This window comes from Hydra viridissima, unplaced genomic scaffold (genome assembly GCF_058129835.1).
Source record: "Hydra viridissima isolate aposymbiotic clone 2 unplaced genomic scaffold, HvirCarnegie_v1 scaffold_12, whole genome shotgun sequence".
In the NCBI taxonomy this organism is placed as follows: domain Eukaryota; kingdom Metazoa; phylum Cnidaria; class Hydrozoa; order Anthoathecata; family Hydridae; genus Hydra; species Hydra viridissima.
In genome coordinates, this window is record NW_028324311.1 from 900,394 (window position 1) to 920,880 (window position 20,487).

Consider the following 20,487-nt stretch of genomic DNA (forward strand, 5'->3'; position numbering starts at 1 on the left):
TTACGAATCGTTCCGTTTGTTAATTTTTATATTTACCGAGGCTTCTTGCGCAAAACTCAGAAAATGACTAATTATGTGTAATTCTGTATTATAACATCTCTGCTGTGCAAAGAGAAAATTCCGTAAAAATAGGTAAGAGATTTTATTTTAGTTTTCTTTTTAAACAAGCGCAAAGTCGCCCTTACTTAGTTAAAACGTTATAGTAATATTCATCAGTTTTTAGAATGCTTTATAAATCTCAGTAAACTGAATTTTGTTTAAGCTAAGACTTGTAACGAAAGTAAAAAAGAATATAAGTAAAAAAAAGATTTGTGATTTGATTTGACATTTGTTCAGGTGAATTACGTAAATAGTTAAACGCGGTAGTGCGCAAGAAAATACACAGAAAGTGGTATTAGAAAGGTTTCTAATTTTCATTGATAACAGTCCCAGGACGTTAACATAATTGTCTATATATGAATATACTTTTGCGCTAATTTTTTTTTTATAAATTTTCCTATGATGTTTATTAAATATTATTATATATACAAAACTGAAAAAAGTGGGAAAAATAGAGGTAAAATTAAAGCTAAATAAAATGGAAGTATGAAATAAACCATAAAAAAAGGTAGACATGTCACTTAACGAAACAAAATACTGAAAAATAAATCAACTAATATACAAACTGCTCAACTGATTTGCTTAATTCGTATTATAAATATATGAATTTTAATGGCGAGAAAATTAGTTAAATTCTTTGTAACAAGAATATAAAATGCAACATTGGGTCTATGACTTTTATTTTTTATTTTTTCGGAAGATTTAAATTTTTTATTTTTTTTTTGTGTGTATTTTAAAATTTTGCTAGTTAAAGTGAGCACTTGACGAAATGAAGCCTTCATTAGCTGCCACGTTTTCCAACCATTCCAGTATGCTTGCTATTCATTCGACCATATTGCTTGTTCTTACGAGTGCTGCGACTGCGAATGTAAACCATGTTTTTCTGCTTGTTGTTGTTTCCACTAAATCGCTTTTTGTTTATCATTTTATCGCTGAGATCTTTTAATGGCGTTCTGCTTTCTAGCAATTGAAGTCGCCCAGCCAAAGCGCGATGATCGGAATGCTGTCGGGTAACAGCCACCTCTTTGACTTCTGAAGCTTTGATTTCTTTATCATCTTCGCTTCCGTGATAAATAGACATGCTGGGGTGCTCGATCAGAAGATTTTCCATCGGGCTCATTTTAGAGTTTTTATTTATCTCTATTTTGGCATTGAAGCACTGAGGCGGAGTGACTAACCAACTTTCTTCCATACTGGACTCAGAGGCTGTAGAAAGAGCATCTTCGTTAAAATGAGCGCGGTGGACTCTTCCCGTAGTATCGTTGAAATCTAATAAAATAAAAGAATATTCCGTGATTACAAAGTACTTTTGCTATTTAGATTAAAAATAGTGGACTTTCTACACATTGTCTTGACATGCTCAACGGAAGCTTTGTATTTGCACCAAATACTTATAACGCCTTTTTTCTGTGATGTAACATGGGAAACAAATAAATTAAACATTCTTAAGCTAAAAAAGGAGCGTAAAAAAATTTAACTGTCCGAATATGCGGTTTAAAAAAATCGTAAGCTTAAAATTTATTTTAATCAATGTAAGGCTTGATCTATTCATTAATTCAATGAATATTTCATATTTATAATATTTTCTATAGCAAAAAGACATTAAAATTTAATCGCGCAGCGCTTTGTCAGTTGAATAGGCGCTCCAAACGTTTCTATACTTGTCATGGTAACATCAAGGAAACCATCGTATTGAGTTCAAATCTGCTACCAATATTTATTATAATAATTTCGTTATTATATTGCCGTTATTGTTTCTCAATGTTTATATTCTAAAGTATTACCACGATTTATAATTTATTATTATTTTTATTTATCATATACTATTATTATTTATGATTTATTATAATTATATATTATTATTATTATTATTATTATTATTATTTTTATTATTATTATTATTATTATTATTACTATTATTATTATTACTATTATTATTATTATTTATTATTATTGTTATCATCATCATTATCATCATCGTCATCTTCACTATTACACTATTGTTCTCATATGTGTACATAACATGAAATATGGCTACCTTTTGGTTTTATAAAAACCCAATCATTTTCTAAGGTTTCCGAACCTTCACAAGTCGGTTTCACATCGCTCGTTTTTTCTGCTGATGTTTGTTCGCTCGAACCCCATATATAAGAAGAAATCGCAGAGAGCATTGCTACTCCGGGCCTGAGAAGGTCGAATCAGAAACGCGATGCAAAAGCAGCGTCGTCAAACTCAATAGTTCTATATAACACCAATAACTGAACAGAAGTTCTATCGCTGAGTCTAAAAGAAAACGAAACAGCTTGCATTTTATGCTCTAACAGGTTCAGAAATTTCACAACGGCAGATGTTGTTAAAACTCGCAATATAAAAAATAAAAAAAGAGAGAGAGACATTTCTAAAATACGACTGGATTTACTTTTTCTAATTTATTTTTCATTAAACGTTAAAGATACCGAAAGCTCAAACAAAAATGCATCTCAACAAAAAAATATTTTTCAAAATATGCGTTCAGCAATTTAACTTTACTTTGAAAATTGTTATTCAGAATTACGTGTTTAAAAAATCCTCTATCAGTAACAGACTTACATTTATCTGATAGCTTTACTGATTTCTATGTAGACGATGAACGAATGATGATTGAAAAATTTACGTTTTTGGCTTAGTCGTGTTAGTACATTTTCTTTTTATCTTCTGATAAAAAATCAGCTTGTTTATGTTTTGAACTTTTTTTTTTCAGTGAAAGCGTCTAACCAATCAAAGCATTCGTCTTTATAATAGGTTGCCTAATATGGCAGTTGAATAGCAAATATCACGTGTTTAATCCGTTGGTCCAAAGTTCAGATAAAAAACAGCCAATGGCAAATGCGCAAAATTGTGCTTATTGCAAACACCGTTTCTTTCGTGTGTTGTAATTTATATTTCTTGCTCGCTTTAATTTCCAGAGATTTCCCCAAATCTAACTCATAAATTATCAGTTATATATCTTTATACTTTCTCAGATTTTATTGACTTATGTTATAAGTGCTGTCTATCCCTCATTTAATTGACATTTAAACATGGATAAAAATGAGCTTTGTTTAAAAACACATATTTATAGTTTCACTTCAGTAAACTCACCATTTAACATGTAAAAACCATGTTATTTATTTTTAGAGTTTTAATTCTGTTACAAGTTTTATTATTAGTACTTTTAGTTTCCAGGCTCATTATAACAGAAAGACAGCCGGTTAACGAAATAACTATTTTACTAAATAATACACTGAAGGGATTTTGATTTAACTCAATTGAAGCATTTAATGAATGCCCTCTTTATTTAGTGGTAATGTGCAATAGTTTAAAAACATGCAGCAAAGCCCACTCAATACTAATGACGGTTTTAGTAATATTGGGAACGAGTTAACTAAGGATGCAAAAGCTGTTGAAAACAACCAAGGTATCGCTTTTGATATGTTTAAAAGGCTTTAAAATAATAATATATCGTTTGTTTTAAATTTTTAAAACTGCATAAAAATAAAAGTAATGTAGTCCTACCGGTGATGGTTAGCAGTATCATTTGAAATATTTATTGTAAGCGGTAATATTCCCTATTTGGCTATTGTTTTTATTTTTCTTATTTCTATAGGGATTACTGCAAAATAGTCATCTGTAAGAATAGAATTAAAATGTTCCAGTTAGCAATTGTTGAAAGTTCATTCTATCAGCTTAATTCTTCAGGAGTTTTCAACTTATCTAAATATTTAAAATAGCAAGAAACAATATTTTCTATTAATTTCTTTTTTTTAAATTTTACTGGCTGCCTTAATAAACCAGCTTAATATATCATTATCTAAGATATCAAAAAGGTTAACATTTGATTTTAAAAGTATGATTTAGTCCAAAATTACAAAATGCTTTTAGTTGAAAAAAGCTTTAATCACAGTTAAAATGTTTTAAATTTAGATTTGGTGTGATTTTTTAAAAATCTTTTTGTCTCAGTTCCTGTTGGTTTTTTAAATTTCATATTGCACTAGGTCTTATTTGATTTTAAAGTGTATTAGATAAAAAAAAAAAAAACTTACATTCCTAAAGAAACATGATGGTAGAAATCTGAAATGTAGAGTAAGCATTCTGCTTATCATCATAATAATGATGAAATTGCAAGAAGCCACAGTTTTGTTGATTGGTAATTGATGAGATTTAGGGCAAATTTTTCTTGACAATAATGAAAATATTGAATTTGCTGAAGTACTGTTAATTTGAACTTTTTACTCCTAAAAAAGTTGTTTTCAATTTTAAGTTATTTGTTGGTTAAAGTTGTTATTAAGTTCATTACAATGTTTAATTTAAACTGTATTTGCTTCAGATTTTGAAAAACAAAGTGAAACAGCACACAAATTACACACTATTTCAACACATTCTCCTGAACAAGTAAAAATAAGATTAGAAATTATTGGCACCAAAGAGTTAGATGTAAGTTAGATGTTACCAATTTGAAAATATTTTAGAGCATGTCTTAATAATATTTTAGATTTAGTTTGATCAAAACCGATTTTTTTTTTCCTTTCATAGGTGTATGTCATTCTTATCATGAAAGATCAAGAATGTGATTTTGATCAAACTCTCATAGAACGTCGATTTTCAGATTTTGAAGAGCTTCACAATAGACTTAAAAAAGAGTGTCCAAATGCTGTTAGGAACATGAAGCTTCCCAGGAAGACAATATTTAGGCCAACTCTTAATGAATCAAAAGAGCGGTCTCGACATTTAGGAAAATATTTAATGTCTGTTGCACATCAAAAAAATGTGCTCAAATCTGTTGCTTTTCAGCATTTTTTTTTCATTCCCCATTTAAAAGAAGCTACTAAAATGTTAAAATGTGAAAACTACAATAAAAGTTACCAGGAGTATCTACTAGCATATCAAATACAGAAAAAGCTTGGCAGTGATACCCAAGATATTATACCAACAATGTGTGGAGTAGTTGAAACAAGCAAAAACTTGAGGGATTTTAAAAATGTGGACTTTTACGGGACAGAATGTTTGTCATTATTAAACTATGATACTTCTAATCCGTATCTACTTCCTTTGCTCCATTCAGTTATAGATGCTAGGAAGCGTTTGCAATCTGATATTGATACACTTCAAATGAAACTTAGAGAATGTGATAAAAACGGAAGTCATGATTCTGAAATTGAAACTCTGCGTGAGTTAGCAGTGAAAAGGTATTAGAAAGTAGTATAATATAGTAAAATTTATTTTAAATATATATTACTATTGAATATATATATATATATATATATATATATATATATATATATATATATATATATATATATATATATATATATATATATATATATATATATATGTTGTTGTTGTTGTTATTATCAATATTATTATTATTGTTATTATTATTACTATTATTATTATTAATATTATTGTTATTATTATTATTACTATTATTATTATTAATATTATTGTTATTATTATTATTATTATTATTATTATCATCATCATCATCATCATCATCATCATCATCATCATCATTATTATCATCATTAGTATTATTATTATTATATTTACATTTTATTTACTTTATAAGTATCTTCAAAAGAAATTTTTTTATTTCAAAGTAAATTAGTTTGATTTCATTCTTTAACAAGTACCTTCGAAATTCTGAAATTTACGATTTAACAGTCAGGATTTATTTTTTTTACTTTACATATTTGTAATTTATGCTTTTCTTAAACTTTTTTATATATGTAAATAACCTTTTTACATAGTTTACAATTTTATGCACAGTTTTTGCTAATTTTAAATATATTAAATCTTATTTTCCTTCTTGGGCATTTGATAGCGTTAGTTTTGTCCAAAAAAAATGTTTCATAACGATGTAAATGTAATTTTTTAACCAACCGCCCTAATTTAAAATTTTCTTGCTTTTGTTAAACTCGATAGTTTCAGCTTTTTTTTTTTTTTTTTTTTTTCATAAAAACATTTTGTAAAAATGATAAAATTAAGTTATGAGCAAAAATGCTCAAGTTTTTTTTTTTTAAATTTTTTTTATATATACTGTTTTATACTTTTTTTTTAAAAAAAAAAAGAAATGTTCCGTTAACATTGAGTTATTGTAATCGCCTTATGTTGAACTTTTAATTAGTTTCACCAATTCTAAAAGTCTATGAAAGGAATTTGATGAATTTCCGAATTACTAACATTTTATATGTAAGCCGAGTAAATACGAAAACAAATGATTAAATATTGCAAAAATGTTTTTAAAAAGAGTCTTTATAAATTGTATTTAATTGTAGCCGAAGAAGTATTTCTTTATCTGATGGGAGGGTTTTGATAAAAGATCTGTCAGAGGAGAAAACTGCTGGTTTTGAAGAGTCATCCGTACTTTTTTTAAAAAAGAAACGGGATATTTTATACAAGTTTCGTTGGTGTAAGGTTACATCCTGTTCGTTTACAAAAGTATGGATTGCTCTTATAACTTGTATAGTTTTCATGCAAAAATATCTTATTAAAACAAACCAAAGCAGGCATAAGTGTAAGTAAAAATATTTGTTGATTGAATTTTAGGTAAAGTTAGAGAAGGGGTCGGGGGTTAGCAAAAATTTTAGACGAGGAAGAAAAAGTTTATAAGAAGGGTAGAAAATATTTACAAGAAAGTGCGCCATAATGAAGTACAACATGCGATTAGAACATGAATCAATTGTGTTACACGGATAAGGCGTTACCGAACAATTTGATTTTCGACGGGTACAAGTTTACAAGAGTGACAGTTCCTAATTCGTGTCAAAGTGCAAGGAATTACGAATTATGCTAGTCAAAAATATTAGTTTTTACAACAAATGTCAAATGTTTCTTAATAAAAACACAAAACACATCAATTTCGATAAAAGTGCAGTAGAATCAGTAAGTTTAGATTTATTGACTGTACTACAGAATCCTTTTTATTCGAATTCCCACAATTCCTAATACATAATTATAAACTTTCTAGTCTCAAAAAAACTCACTTTTAGTACAGATGCTTAATTTTTTAAAAATGCATTATTACCGTCAATGTCAACTCTCCTACCGAGTGTTACACTTGTCTCAAATTTAGTAAATCTGTAAATGGGACAAGTGTGATGCATGACAAACTTTAAAAATAACTATCCAAACTAAGTCAATGGAAACAAATCAAAGATTATTGTTAATTTGTTCGCGGGTTTAATCACATAATTCAATTAAATCCAAAAACAGGCGAAAATAAGAACTGGAGCTATGGAAATCATGGCCACATCATCGCTGTGCTGCACTATAAGAAAATTATCACAAATGATCTAAAATAGCATCCTTAATCTCCTCCCAACGGAAAATGAAAACACTTCTTTAGCTACAATTTTTAAATTATCTTATAAAGATTCTGAAAAAAACAAAATCATAAAATCTACTTAGAAATAAATTATTTAGACGATTTTAACAGCTGCAGAAAATTGAAAAAACTTAATCTTAAGAAGACGATAAATTTATGTACCGACAAATTAAACAAAAAAAACAACCTTGACTTCCCCTCGTAAAATCGTTCTGTCATATCTTTTTTCCAGACCCCCACATACTCGTGTGATAGGAAAAAGTAGTTCCTCTACGCCTAAATGTAATCCTGGTAATGTTCAGATAATTCCCCCCCCCCCCCTCCCCCTTCTCTTCACACCAGAAAACGCCTTATATAAAATGCATAAAATCTACGAAGAATGATAATTTTAAAAGTTTAACTGAGATGCAATAAAATTAAAGTTAACCAATAAACAACTATCAAGAATGATCCAAACAAAATGAAAAACTAAACTATGAAAAATTACAAAACTTAAATCAAAATATAAAGCAGAAACCTCACGTTCAAATTTTCACGTTCAGAATTCAACATCAAGTAAATTTTAAAAAATAATCAAGTATACTTGTCAAATGTCGCCTTGGTAACGTTTTATCAGTTGATCAAGAAACACAAGAGTTGCGAAATATATTAAATAGCTTTATAATGAAATTCTGTATGAACTCTTTTCATGTGCTTTCAAGACACCCACTTACAATTCTGCCTTTCATTGAATGGGGTAAAGTTAGCGTTTCATTGAATGGGGTAAAGTTCTGCCTTTCACTAAATAGGGTGTCTTTAGCCAACAAATAAATCTGTGGATCAGAATTTTCCTACCTTTGGCAGCAGTTTGGGGAAGGACAGAGGGGACACTATGTACATGCAACCAAAATATTCATTCAGAATTTTAACTTATCACTCACTGTTAAGTTATATTCAATAAATTGAAAAATAACCAATTGATAAAAATAAAAGGCAAACGGAAGTGAAAATTAAAGCGTAAATGCTGCAAGTACGAAGAGCAACACTACGAAGAGCAAACCAATAATTTGGTTTCAAACTCAAGAAGATGTACATGAAAATGAGGTAAAAGACCATAATGAAAATGAACCAAAGACTATATGTTTAAAAATAACGAAAATAAATAAAAGGAATCAGAAACAATAATGAATCAGGATTGATCAGGATTCATTCTCCAACATTTTTGTCCAAAAAATATTGAAAAGTTTTTAAAAATTTAAACAGAACAAGAAGCTGAGGGAGCTCAAAGTCGCAGCAAAAAAAAAGATCTCAAATAAAAACTTCAAAAAATCCAGATACAATTTTGCGAGCAAATAATCCAGTAAAAAGTTGACCCGTACATATTCGGAAAAGTAGAAAAGAAAAGATTATTGGGGGGTAGTGACACTATTGAAATTAATAACATTTTAAACATTGGTTAAAAATTTGATTTGTTTCATGTAAAACCAAAATCAGACAACGTTCGGTTTTTTTAAAAAATTTTAAACTGACAAATAAACTAATTGCAACTTAGTATCGACTGAGAATTAAACAAGAAACCTTTATTTGTAAACTTTTTTCACAATGAATAATTAGACGCAAGACGTCGCTCCCTTGGGCATCCCTTTGGCTATTTATTGTTTTTGTGGCTTTAACGTTACTTAAATCTTCATTAACTGAGAAAAAAAATTGTTCGTCTATGTAATATAATTTGATATACACTATAAAACGGGATAATATGGGATCTTTTCCCATCCTAAATCAGAAAAAATCCGGCCACTTTTAATTGCAAAATTAAATATGGAAGCTAAAGTTTTTTTTACTTCACAGTATTATCTTATTATAGTAAATTATTTCAAGACATACATAGATATTTAAATGTTAAGTTGCTCTCGAACTTTTCGTTTAATACCCGTTATTAATTTTTGCACAATTTCTTTTTTGACTTATCTTTATACTCTATTCCAATTATCACGCATTTCTGTTTGATCATTAACAAATTTACCTTTCTTCTTTAAGACACTCTTTGATACATGATTTACTATTTATTGCTGACTTTGCTACGAAAATTTCACTATGCTGTTCGCAACTAAAAATACATTGCCATATCGAATAAAATTTTTGACCGGCCAATTGAATTGAATCACATTTTACTTTGGTTTCGTCATCCATAGTTATTCAGCCGCCATGTTTTGAAAGATTATTGTTATACAATAATTTTGTACTTTTTTTCACTTGAACACTTTGTTTTTCTGTCCGGTTAGGATGCTTAATGGCAAAATATGCTTTAAAGCCACGTTTTATTCTTGGACGTCTCTCAGTGTTTCTACTGGATTTTTAAGATTTTTGCTCGATTATAATCTGCCAGTCTCGGAATTTTTTCAATTAAGATCTTAATTTTTTTCACTAATTTTTATCAACAAAGCCACTCTTTTGTCCAGTAACAGTCTCTCTTTTGATTGGTAGAGTTTCATAACATCCTCTCAGAACATCACCAACTGTACTTCGCGTAACTTTCATTTATTTTCCAATAAGTCCTGTATTTTGACTGTTGAAGCAAGAGAGTGAATCATAGCGTCGCATCTTTTAGGTAGATAAGCAGCCATGCCTCTGTTCAAGTCAAGGATGTAGGTAATTTGACGCTTTCACAATTTTTTTTTTAAAGTATAACTTGTTGAGTTGTACTTTAAAAAAAAGGCAATCGTGAAAGTGTCACTTTCGGATTAGAAATGGCAAGTTCTATCTCAAAATAAAAGGAGTTTATATTGCTAATTTTATCATTGATGTGATTGCCAGGATAGGTTTGATGTGATTGCCAGGATATATTCGAAACTGTTGCGGTCAGGGATACGATAATGGATCCAAAATGTCACGTGCTTAAAAGGGAGCTTAAGCTTTAACAAGGCAAAATCATTCGGAGGCTCTGAGCGTTCCCTGTTGCGCTCACAGTCTGAACTTAGCTGGTGTGCACTCAGCTGAATCAACCACTGAGATCAAAGTATTATTTGGTAATGTCGAATCTTTTATAGACTTCTATGGAAATATGGAGTTCTCGTATCAACGCCATCACACCATTTTCCAAGATGTTGAGAGAAGTGATGGCAATTCTTAAACATCCATGGAAAACCTGGATCCAACCAGTGAGCAGCTCAGCTAATCGAGATTCGTAGAAAAGTGATTATCAACTTTTTAGTTTGTATTGTTGATTACGATTTGGTACAAAGTCCTTATTGCTGTTAATGATGTTAGTCGTCGTCGACAATCTGAAGCCATTACACTTGTTGACGAGCTGCTTTTGATTGGAAAACCGCTGGAAGATCTTAAACGAATTAAGGGCTCTTGGTTGCAGATTTTCTAAGAAGCTCTCGCTGTAGCTTGATCCCTAGGATTTGAAACTGAACTCTTTACTAATAGAAAGCGCAAACCGAATTGCTTTCACGATGAGGCATTATACACAGCCCATTTCCATGACAGCCAAAAGAGAGAATTCCAACTGAACACTTTTAATATTGGTTTGGATAGCCTGATCTAGAAGACTGATTCAAGATTTTAGGCTAGCAGGATGGTTGGCGATATTTTTTTATTCATCTGTTTGGATGATGATGATCTTTCCATTTAAGAAACCAAAGCTCGAAAGCTTGCACAATTTAATCCGAGAGATGTGAACGAAGAGGATCTCATTGAAGAAGTTTCACGCTTTAACACTGCCCACAAAAAAAATTTCAAGCAAGGAAGTCCAATGCGGCTCTTCATCCAAAATTTTCGAGAAGAAGCTTGAAAACCTTTTTCCGAACATTTGCATTATACTCAGGATTTTAAACGCTATTCCTGTGTCAGTTGCTGAGGGTGAACAATCGTTCAGAAAATTGAAAATTGTAAAAAATTCTTTCCGTTCGACCATGGAACAGGATTTTGCTCATGATCTTTTGATTATTTTGATTAAAGAAGATTTGGTGAAAAAAGTGAGCTACGACAATATAATCAATAAATGGTCAGAAAAGCTTGAAAAATTTATCTTTAAGCACCTTATTCACCTTTCTCAAAGTTTTCGTTGGTTGTCTTTTCATTTATTGATTTAAAACTAATATGTCGGTTCAAATGTTAGTTTTGATTAGTGAATCGTTTCCAGTGAATTAACAGTAATGCAGAAATACAAAAAGTTGTGTCAGAAATTGATAACTGCTGCATTCACAAAACTTTAAACTTTGAAACTTCTTGACTTGAAAAGGGACCCCATTCTCCAAATATGACCCGGGCACCATTGGCACCATTAAAATGTAAGCCTATCTTAAGATGCTGTGTATTGAGTTTTGCATTTTAGTGTCTTCAAATCCATTGAAAGAAAGTTTACATTACACAGAGAAATAACAAAAACAACACAGTGAGACAATTTAATTTGAAAAGATAAATATGTCTTCTGGCAAGTAAGTATCAAAAGTTTGAATGCAAATTCTCCTTTGTAACTTAAAAATGGACTTTAAAATGTAAAAACTATGCGTGGCAATTATCGGTAATAGAAGGGCCTCATTTTTGACTAAAAAAAAGATCTAAACCCTATTGCTGCTCAGTTTATGGGCAAAAATAAAAGGAAAAACATTTTAAGGTGCACATTGACGTTTTTTTAGTTTCAACACACTTCAGCCAATAAAAGTTACAAATTAACAAAACAGAAGCAACCAAAAACTTCAAGAAAAACGGAAAATTTAGCAACAGCAAATTTTAACAAGTAAATTCTATAAAAAAATATCCATAAAAATGTTAACAATTTTCATGTTAAAATGGTGTACAATGAAAAGTACCAACTTTACACTCTAAGTTTTGAAGGGTGTTAATTTTAAAAGAATGTATTAAACAACTTACTCTGATTGCTTGTTCTCTCTTTTTAATTGCATTCCTATTTTTTTTTTTTTTTCTCAAACAACATTTTTACCTTTTGATGTTGTTTAACTTCAAAAATTGCTGGTAGCTGATTTGGCTCATCTTCTTTACACGTTACATCATCTTCATTACACGTCACATTATCTTCTTCACACGTTACATCATCTTCATTCTCAATATATGACAGAGAAAAATTCCGATGAACCTCAGTTGTCTTTTTCGCTAACATCTCTCGTGTATATTCAAAGATTTAAATGTAAATTTAATGTAATTTTAAGTTGTAAAGATTTAAATTGTAAATTCAAATATTTAAATCATTTTAGGTTTGATACGGTCAACTCCGCGGGAAAACTGTGTACATCAGATTTTGTAGCTTAAACTTCACCTAAAGCTACAAAATCTGATATGCGCATGTTTTGTAATTTTCAAAAGTATTTTTAATGAAACACTTTTCATTAAGTTTTTTTTTCACTCAGTCAACGGTAATAAGGATAAATGCACATTTATTTTATCTGCTGAAGAAATCAACAAACATTTTTTGTTTGTAACCAGATACTAAACAAATTTTCTTGGATTGTGATTAGTTTTTACTTTGGGAACTTGTTCTTTCATGATTGTCAGTATTTTTTATTTTTGACTCTCTAGATTCTTTTCGTAAGTTTCATTCTTCTCGCCGCTACTTCTTTGTTCTCCATTGATCTATGGTGTTGGGTTATTCATGGCACTCTTAGCAACGATTTTAAAGTTACACGTAAATGTGGAAGAAAACCAGTAACAACTTCGATTGATAATGAAGAAGCAGAATCATCTTGACAACTCAGTACAATTTCTATAGTTTTCTCAATACCCACGAAAACCTGTTCTAACAACGTGGTTGAATGAAAAAGTTGTGAGCATTTTATGACCAGAATCTGCATTACCGATAAATTTTGATGCTTTGGCTATAAAATTTTGTTGTCCATACCTCTCCGAACGGTTTCATTGACCCAGAACAATCAATCGCCATGTTATTCGAGAACAAATAGATGTATCCCCAGCGCAAGACTTGGGTGAACAAAAAACAATCTCTGTTCTCGCAGATTGTTTGATTGAAACTGTCACCCTTTCCAGCAAACACCAATCTATCTCCGCAATTAACAGTTGATGAACATAAAGCGAGCGAAAAAGATATTGTTACAAACGCTCAGAACAAAAAATCCAAAAGAGAAATTCAAAACATTAAAAAGGAAAAAGTAGTATCGGTATGAAAAAAAAATTATCTCCTTTATTAGAAGAAACATCTCCTAAAAATAGACGAAGATGCCTTAAAGCGCTCTAGTAGCATATTGCAAAACATTGAAAATATTTTATAATAAATTTTATATAATTATTTTGCAACCTGGTCACAAAAAGACAAAATTAATTATAAAATTATTTCTCCCACGTTTAAAGACTGATTTCCGAATTCCAGCACATAGTACAGTTCAAACGATATACGGGTTGACTTATGTACACTGGGTAGTGCATACTAGACTCAGAAATCAAAAGGATAATAGAGCATGTTGATCGTTGGATGCGTAGATTGTTTAATGATGAATGGTAGAAACAGAAGTTGAAAGTTCTGCAACTTTTTACAAAGTTTGTGCTGAATGATAATCCGCATGGTATTAAAAGCTAGAGGTTTAAAAAACAAACATAGAAAGACCCTGGTTATCAGTCAATAAACAATGCATATATTTTCGTCAAGTAAAATCCAACTTAACTGACTGAAGTTGAAACTTTTGCCTTACCTCGGCCGTTAAATGAATATATAACTGCATATACTTGCTTCACTGTTATCACAAATGGCCATAGTGATAACCAACCTGACCCGAGAGTTCCACTTACATGGGGTGATATTATCTAATATACGCTAGACCCCTTGATGCCTGATTTGAAATCTTGATTTTTCGTCCGCGGACAAAAGTTGCTTTTCAATCTTTCGGTACAATAAAGTTTCAACAAATTCATTTGTCACCTAAAACCTGAGCCAAATTAAGAAAATCAATAGAAGTTGGTGGCAATGCACCTATCGAGTGATACAACATGTGGGTAAAATCTCAGGTGGATCGCAACTGTATTTCTAGTTTTATGACAATTACAATTTTGGCTTTTTGCGTTTTTTGCAACAATTGCCAAGAGAGTTCTTCGTTAAAAAAAGTTTTCTTGATGTCAGTAGGTATGATGGCGGTTGAAGAACTTTATAGTAATACACCAACAATTTTCGTAAAAACACTTTCATTACCACTATAATGATAAAGGCCAAGATTGAGTTGAAACAAAAACTCTTCTTTTTTGCTGCTAAATCTTCATCTTTAACAAGCTTTCTTTTTTCATTTTTGAAACCCTAAAGGTTAAATTTGATACCATACTATGGAGAATTTAAACCATCGCAACTGAACTTGCATCACAGGTGCAAAGTATTTTCATCCATTTTAGCTCTAGCGGTGTAAGAAAAACTTTAAAAACGTATGCTTTTAACCTGGATTTATGGGTTTACTTTTATAAGCAATTAAATATACACTTCTGCACCTCAATATTGATACAAGTCATGTTCATAAAAAGCATAAAAGGCAATCTCGATCAACATATTTAGATAAATGTAATGATTCTAATGCTCTCACTGTAGTTTTATTTTATATATTATACTTGAATACTCTAATAGCATAAAAAACGCATCAACATGAACAAATAAATTGCAAATTCTTTTATTCTTATACATCTTTTTATCATGAAACGAAAACAGATTTTACGGGCTCGAAGTAGTTGAAAACTTCCGATGTTTCTTCCAATGAGCATTTCTTAAACGAACTCAACACAAAAAGAAGCTTCTTTGATCAGAGAGGATATTTTCCTGCGATTAACAACAGTCGCACAATGCTGAAGTATACGTTTTCTTTCCAATTTGATAGACTAAAAAGATCTCATTTCTTTCGCCTTTCAAAAACTAGCTTAACTTCTTAAACATAGTTTCCACAACTAGGTGGATAACCTTTGTTCCTGGAATTTTAAAGATGCTTGCTACTCAACTCCAAAATGCAGCTCTGCAACCTACTTTTAAATCATATGTTCTTTTTCACTCTTTTAAAGTAGGACCAGTGTTGATGACAGTCCTAGTGAACCGATCCCAAACTTTAGAAAGCCCTTTCCACCTTCAATATCAAACTTTACTATGTAGCTGCCTGTAACAACTTCGGACCGAACAACCTGATTTTCAAGACTCGATAACTCTTTGCATTGAACAGCCAGGTGGCTTGTGTTTAAACCTGTTTTCGCATCAAAGGTTTTACTTTCACTGGAGGTGAGAAAATCAGTCAACTGTTGTCCGTTTCTTTGAAAGTTCCTGTAAAAGTTGGGCTCACTTACCTGGCTGTTTGCTGTTTGGTTAACAGTTCTCACCGATTTATTTTGTTATTTGATATTCCAGTGTTTATTAGGACGTTGCTGAAGATTGTATAGAATTATAGCACGGATTAGACTTGTAGAAGTATTATTTATCAATAAAAACTTTGTTTTATTGCAAAAGCCTAAGCTATCCAATTTTTAACTCCGATGAAAAAAATCTTTCGTTTGTTTTTGATAATTGATAAAATTGGAATCCCTTATGTAATAAATACCTTTCAATACTAAGGTGAAATAAAATGATTACAGCTTCATCATGATTTCATGCAACTAAGATCACTTAACTGATTTTACAGAGCTACAATAAAGAACTGGCAAATAAATGACATTTTTAAAGGCTTTTGCGTTTTTCATATAATCACCAGAACATGTAAAGGCTTTATGACATGAATTCAAAGATTAAATAGTTCTAAGTGAGCCTTTAGTTTTGTCGCAACTCATCAATGAGATGACAAAACTATTCTCTTCAAATAAAAACCTATCTTAACAACTTTTAACCTTCTTTTCTACCGGTCAATATCCTTAAAAAAGTCGTAAAAAACAACACATATACAATGAACAAATGTTTACAATTATTTTTGTATCAACATCCGTATTTATTGATTCCGTAACGTTGTTAAACGTTCTAGCAATATACGCAACGGAATTACAGAGTCAGTATGACAGAGACTTTTGAACAGAACACCACACCAACAACAAGAATGCATACTTACGTATGATTGAACCCCACAAAGAATACTTGCCACTTTCATATCGCATGAGAGCATATCCTTCATGAGCTTTGATCAAGTGGAGTAAAATGGCTACATTTTCATATTTTTCAGAAAGATCTTGGCATACTGTCGTTAAAAGTTGCTTTTTTAAAGCAGAGCCTTTGAATTTGTTCTCTGTCAGGAATCGCTTTAAGGGTGTTGGATGTTTCTTTCTTTTTGACACCTAAACTGGCCTTGAGAAAACCACTTCCCCCATCAGTACCTAACTTGACAATAAAGTTAGAAACTGATTCCGTTTTTTCGACCATTTTTTAAAGAATTTCTTTAATCTCTTGCAGTGCGCAAAAAACATTCTGGCCAGAGCCATTTGAGATTGTTGTGATGAGAAAATCTTTAGAAAGTTCTTAGCCAATGTTTAAAAACATGGCAGGAAAGTTTGCCTTTGAGATATTGAGATAAACCTAATATTTGATTTGAGATGTTGTTCAGTGCAGATGCCAGTGTTCTCATTTTCAAATTATAGACACCTGTATTAACCTGCACTTGAACAAGATCTTTAGCAGTCAGCATAGATCTTTCTTTGCTTGAGTTTGAAGATGGACCAAGATGTAATTGAAAAGGGAATCCTACCTGCTGTTGTTTTAAAGGAATAGCTCCACATGGTGAAGCAAGAGTAGCTGAAAGTACACTTGACCATTGCTACAGATTCAGTTTCATCCCTGCCAGCAATTTTTCTTAAACTTTGATATAAAGATGATGTAGTGCAAGAATGTGAAATACCTCTACAAATAACGGAAAAACAAGCAGAACAACGTGTTTCAATACCTACTTTTTGACTTGATGAGTTGCTGAAACTAGTTTTAGGGGATTTAGACTTATTTAAAAACCCCTAACTCTGGATATTTAGCACACAAAACATTCACATGTGCTCCGTTCTCGAGCAAGTTTTGTTAGGGTTAACTTTATGAAATCAGTTTAAGGTGAAAAGCTTACTTCCTGACATTCTGAAGCTCTTCTTCAAGTTAACCTACGGCATTCACGAATACCTCTCGGATCTCTTGAATTACATAGGCTGACGGATCTTTGTAAAATCGAATTAATGACTTCTTTGTTGAGGTCAACAAGTTCTCTGTTAGCTTTTTTGAAACACAACCCACTCACGGCTTTTCTGCTTTGTTCGAAATCTTTTGCCATTTAATAATAGGAAAATGTCACTAAAGTTTGAAAATAATTCGATATTGAAAGCAAACAAAAACAAGTTTTGCTCGAAACTCGAGTTTCGCAAAATAATGTAAAATGGGCCAAAACTCATCATTTTTTTACTTGATGAAAATTGTTATAACCTTTTTATTTATAGATTGATTTTCAAAATTCAAAGACCTATCCATATCAGAAAGCAATTTTCAATAGTCCTAAACGCTTAAGTTTTCAGTTAACTCCGTTTTCACGAGCACCTAAACTTTAATGTAGCAATGAAAACCCATAGTTGTGAGGTGTGCAAACTTACTGATGTTGCAGATACTGATTCAACATCATAACTTGTTCACATAGTTGAACTTTTTTACTCTAAATATCTACACTTGAAATGTTGTGCTTAATATACTGTAAAAAATGCAAAATACAACTGTCAATTGTCGCTGTAAAACTTGAGTTCAGAACTAATATTTTATAACGAAGTTATCATTATTATAAAATATTAATTCTGAAATCAAGTTTCTAACTCCCGCTTTAAGATTTGTTTGGCGATATTATATTGTTGTTCCATTAAGTCTACTCTATTATGCCCCCAACGGGTTTACTCGGGTCAGCGTTGTTCAAAAGATCTCGAGAAAAGGATGTAAGCTATTTTGATTTCGAACAGCTTTATTACCATCGACTTTGAAACCTTTTTGTATAACTTAAAGTTTTATATCATTTTTAAAACTGAGAGTTTGTAAACAGGCTCATTGGAAACAAACTTGTTGAACGTATACCTCGTTAAACATGTTTTTAAAACTTTTCAATATGCAAAATCCGTGTTTCAATAAAAAGTTAACTCAAAATCTATATTAAAAACTTTGTAAAGGTTATGTCACTTCGTAACTAGTGACTAGACAATATTTGAAATGACTTTAAACGTTTTCATCCGTTAACCATGCATATTTCCTGGATCTCTTAGCCCGTTTAAAGGAATTATTAGAACGCCGTCACAGTAACACAGTCTTAACACACAAACTAAATTCAAGTTCTATTACTCCAATATGAAGCCAACGGATGATAAATGATCGTTTAATACCACAGCATGACTTTAAGTGACTTTCTTTTTTCTCCAGGTTTCTCACTCGAACTTTAACAAAATACATCTTTTGCTGCTTTCTTTCTGAAGTTTGCAGTGATAAACGACAACATATTTTGATGCGTGCTTTTTCAAATGTTGACATATTTCGATTGTCACTCGTGGCTAATTGGTGAGTTGATAGCACGTCTGGCTTTAGATCAGATGGGCTAATGTTCAACTCCTCTGTTTGTCACTTTTCATTTTCACTCATAGAAATATTTTAAAAAGAGCGCTTTCTTTTGCCAAGAAGTTGTGCGTGTTCGTTAAAACGAAAGAGCTAGGGACTGCGCACCCTCTCTTCGTCTATGAGATCTGAAAAACAGCCGAATACAACGATAAGAATGCTGCGTTAGTTTCAACATTGCTTACAACAAAATGTATTACAGTTTCATTTCATTTAAAATAAGCTTTTAGGTCATTATAAAAAAGGATTTGTAGCAAGTTTGATTTTCTATTTAAAACATTTCAAAATGCATAATCCGTGTTTCAACAAAAAGCCAAATCCGCACAAATCACTGTTAAAATGTTTATGAAGTTTATATCACTTCGTAACCAGTGATTAGTCTTTAGATACATTAGTAAAGATGGGCTATCTGAATTGATTATAAAGGTTTTCATCCGTTAACCATGCTTTATTTCCTGGAACACTTTGCCCGTTTATAGGAATTATTGGAACGCCGTCAGAGTAAAATCAATTTTTATTACTCCGATAAGAAGTCAAAGTGAGATAACAGATCATTTTAAACCGTAGCACGCTAGCATACTTTTTATGGACGTTTTTTTTTTCATTTCCTTCTTACTCCAAGTGAAAACTCGATTTTTAACAAAATGCTTCTCTTTGTTGTTTTCCATCTGAAGTTTGCAGTGATAAACGACAACATATTTTGAAACGAGCTTTAACAAATATTGACGTATTTCGATTGTCACTCATGGCTACGTGGTGAGTTGGTAGCGCGTCTGACTTTAGATCCGAATCGTGCTTGTTCAAGTCACCTCGTAGTCATTTTTCAATTTCACAAAAATTTAAAAAGATCGTTTTCTCTCTAACCAACATGTTGTGCATGTCCGTTAAAACGAGAGAGGTAGGGATTGCACAACTCTCTCTTTGCTTATGAGAGCTGCAAAACAACCAAATAAAACGATTAAAATGCTGTGTTGTTTGAAACGTTGATGAAAGTAAGTTTCAAACTTCTTATTAGTATCTCATGCCCGCGGTACTTATTTTGCAAACCCGCGGTACATATTTTGCATGTGCCACATCGCCATATGCACTTTAACGCATAGCTTATGGTTATGAATACACATAACGACGGTGATCAGCTGTTGGATGCGCGCATTAAGCTTTTGTTTTAGTCAGTTCAAAAACACACCACTTTCGCGTTATTCTAATGGAGCTTTAACACGGACACGATTCGCTTGAATTGTCCCGTTATCTGACGATACTTGCGTTGGTATTTTCCTCTTTTTATTTGCCGCTTCAAAAAGCACCGAGTAATGAACTGCTATCCATATTCTAAGCAATCTCGAGATTTTTTGCCCTTGACATTATGCTTGTTTACTAACACGAGCATCTTTTATTTTGTTTCTACTATGAGCTGCATGAAGCGTTCCTGCAATATTCTTACCATTTCTTGTAATAGCTCGCAGTGCTTAATTGAAGCGGAAAGCTGAATGAGCCTTTATAAGTATTTGTAGAAGTTATGTTTTCTTAGTTTATGTTT

The 20,487-nt window shown here is 31.4% G+C and overlaps 2 protein-coding genes across 6 annotated transcripts; one reads left to right on the forward strand and one right to left on the reverse strand.

Moving 5' to 3' along the window:
• Positions 1–13,124, forward strand: LOC145193773 (sorting nexin-20-like). Of its 5 annotated transcripts, XM_090068770.1 has the most exons (6): positions 1–132; positions 3,420–3,535; positions 4,445–4,551; positions 4,651–5,303; positions 6,393–6,631; positions 12,962–13,110. In XM_090068770.1, the coding sequence occupies exons 2-6, from the start codon at positions 3,445–3,447 to the stop codon at positions 13,012–13,014; spliced, it is 1,143 nt and encodes a 380-aa protein (XP_089924896.1). In that variant the 5' UTR covers positions 1–132; positions 3,420–3,444; the 3' UTR covers positions 13,015–13,110. The 5 variants fall into 5 exon arrangements, with proteins under 5 accessions (XP_089924896.1, XP_089924897.1, XP_089924900.1 ...); XM_090068771.1 differs by lacking the exons at positions 1–132; positions 12,962–13,110 and adding an exon at positions 6,664–6,896 and having other exon boundaries at positions 6,393–6,555; XM_090068772.1 differs by lacking the exon at positions 1–132 and having other exon boundaries at positions 3,533–3,669; positions 12,962–13,124.
• LOC145193776 (uncharacterized) lies at positions 390–3,224 on the reverse strand. Its single transcript, XM_080071299.2, has 3 exons — positions 2,689–3,224; positions 2,138–2,382; positions 390–1,368 (listed from the first exon to the last, which is right to left on the reverse strand). Exons 2-3 carry the CDS (start codon positions 2,268–2,270, stop codon positions 881–883), a joined length of 621 nt encoding a protein of 206 aa, XP_079927425.2. The 5' UTR covers positions 2,271–2,382; positions 2,689–3,224; the 3' UTR covers positions 390–880.
• Positions 13,125–20,487: the final 7,363 nt, after the last annotated feature.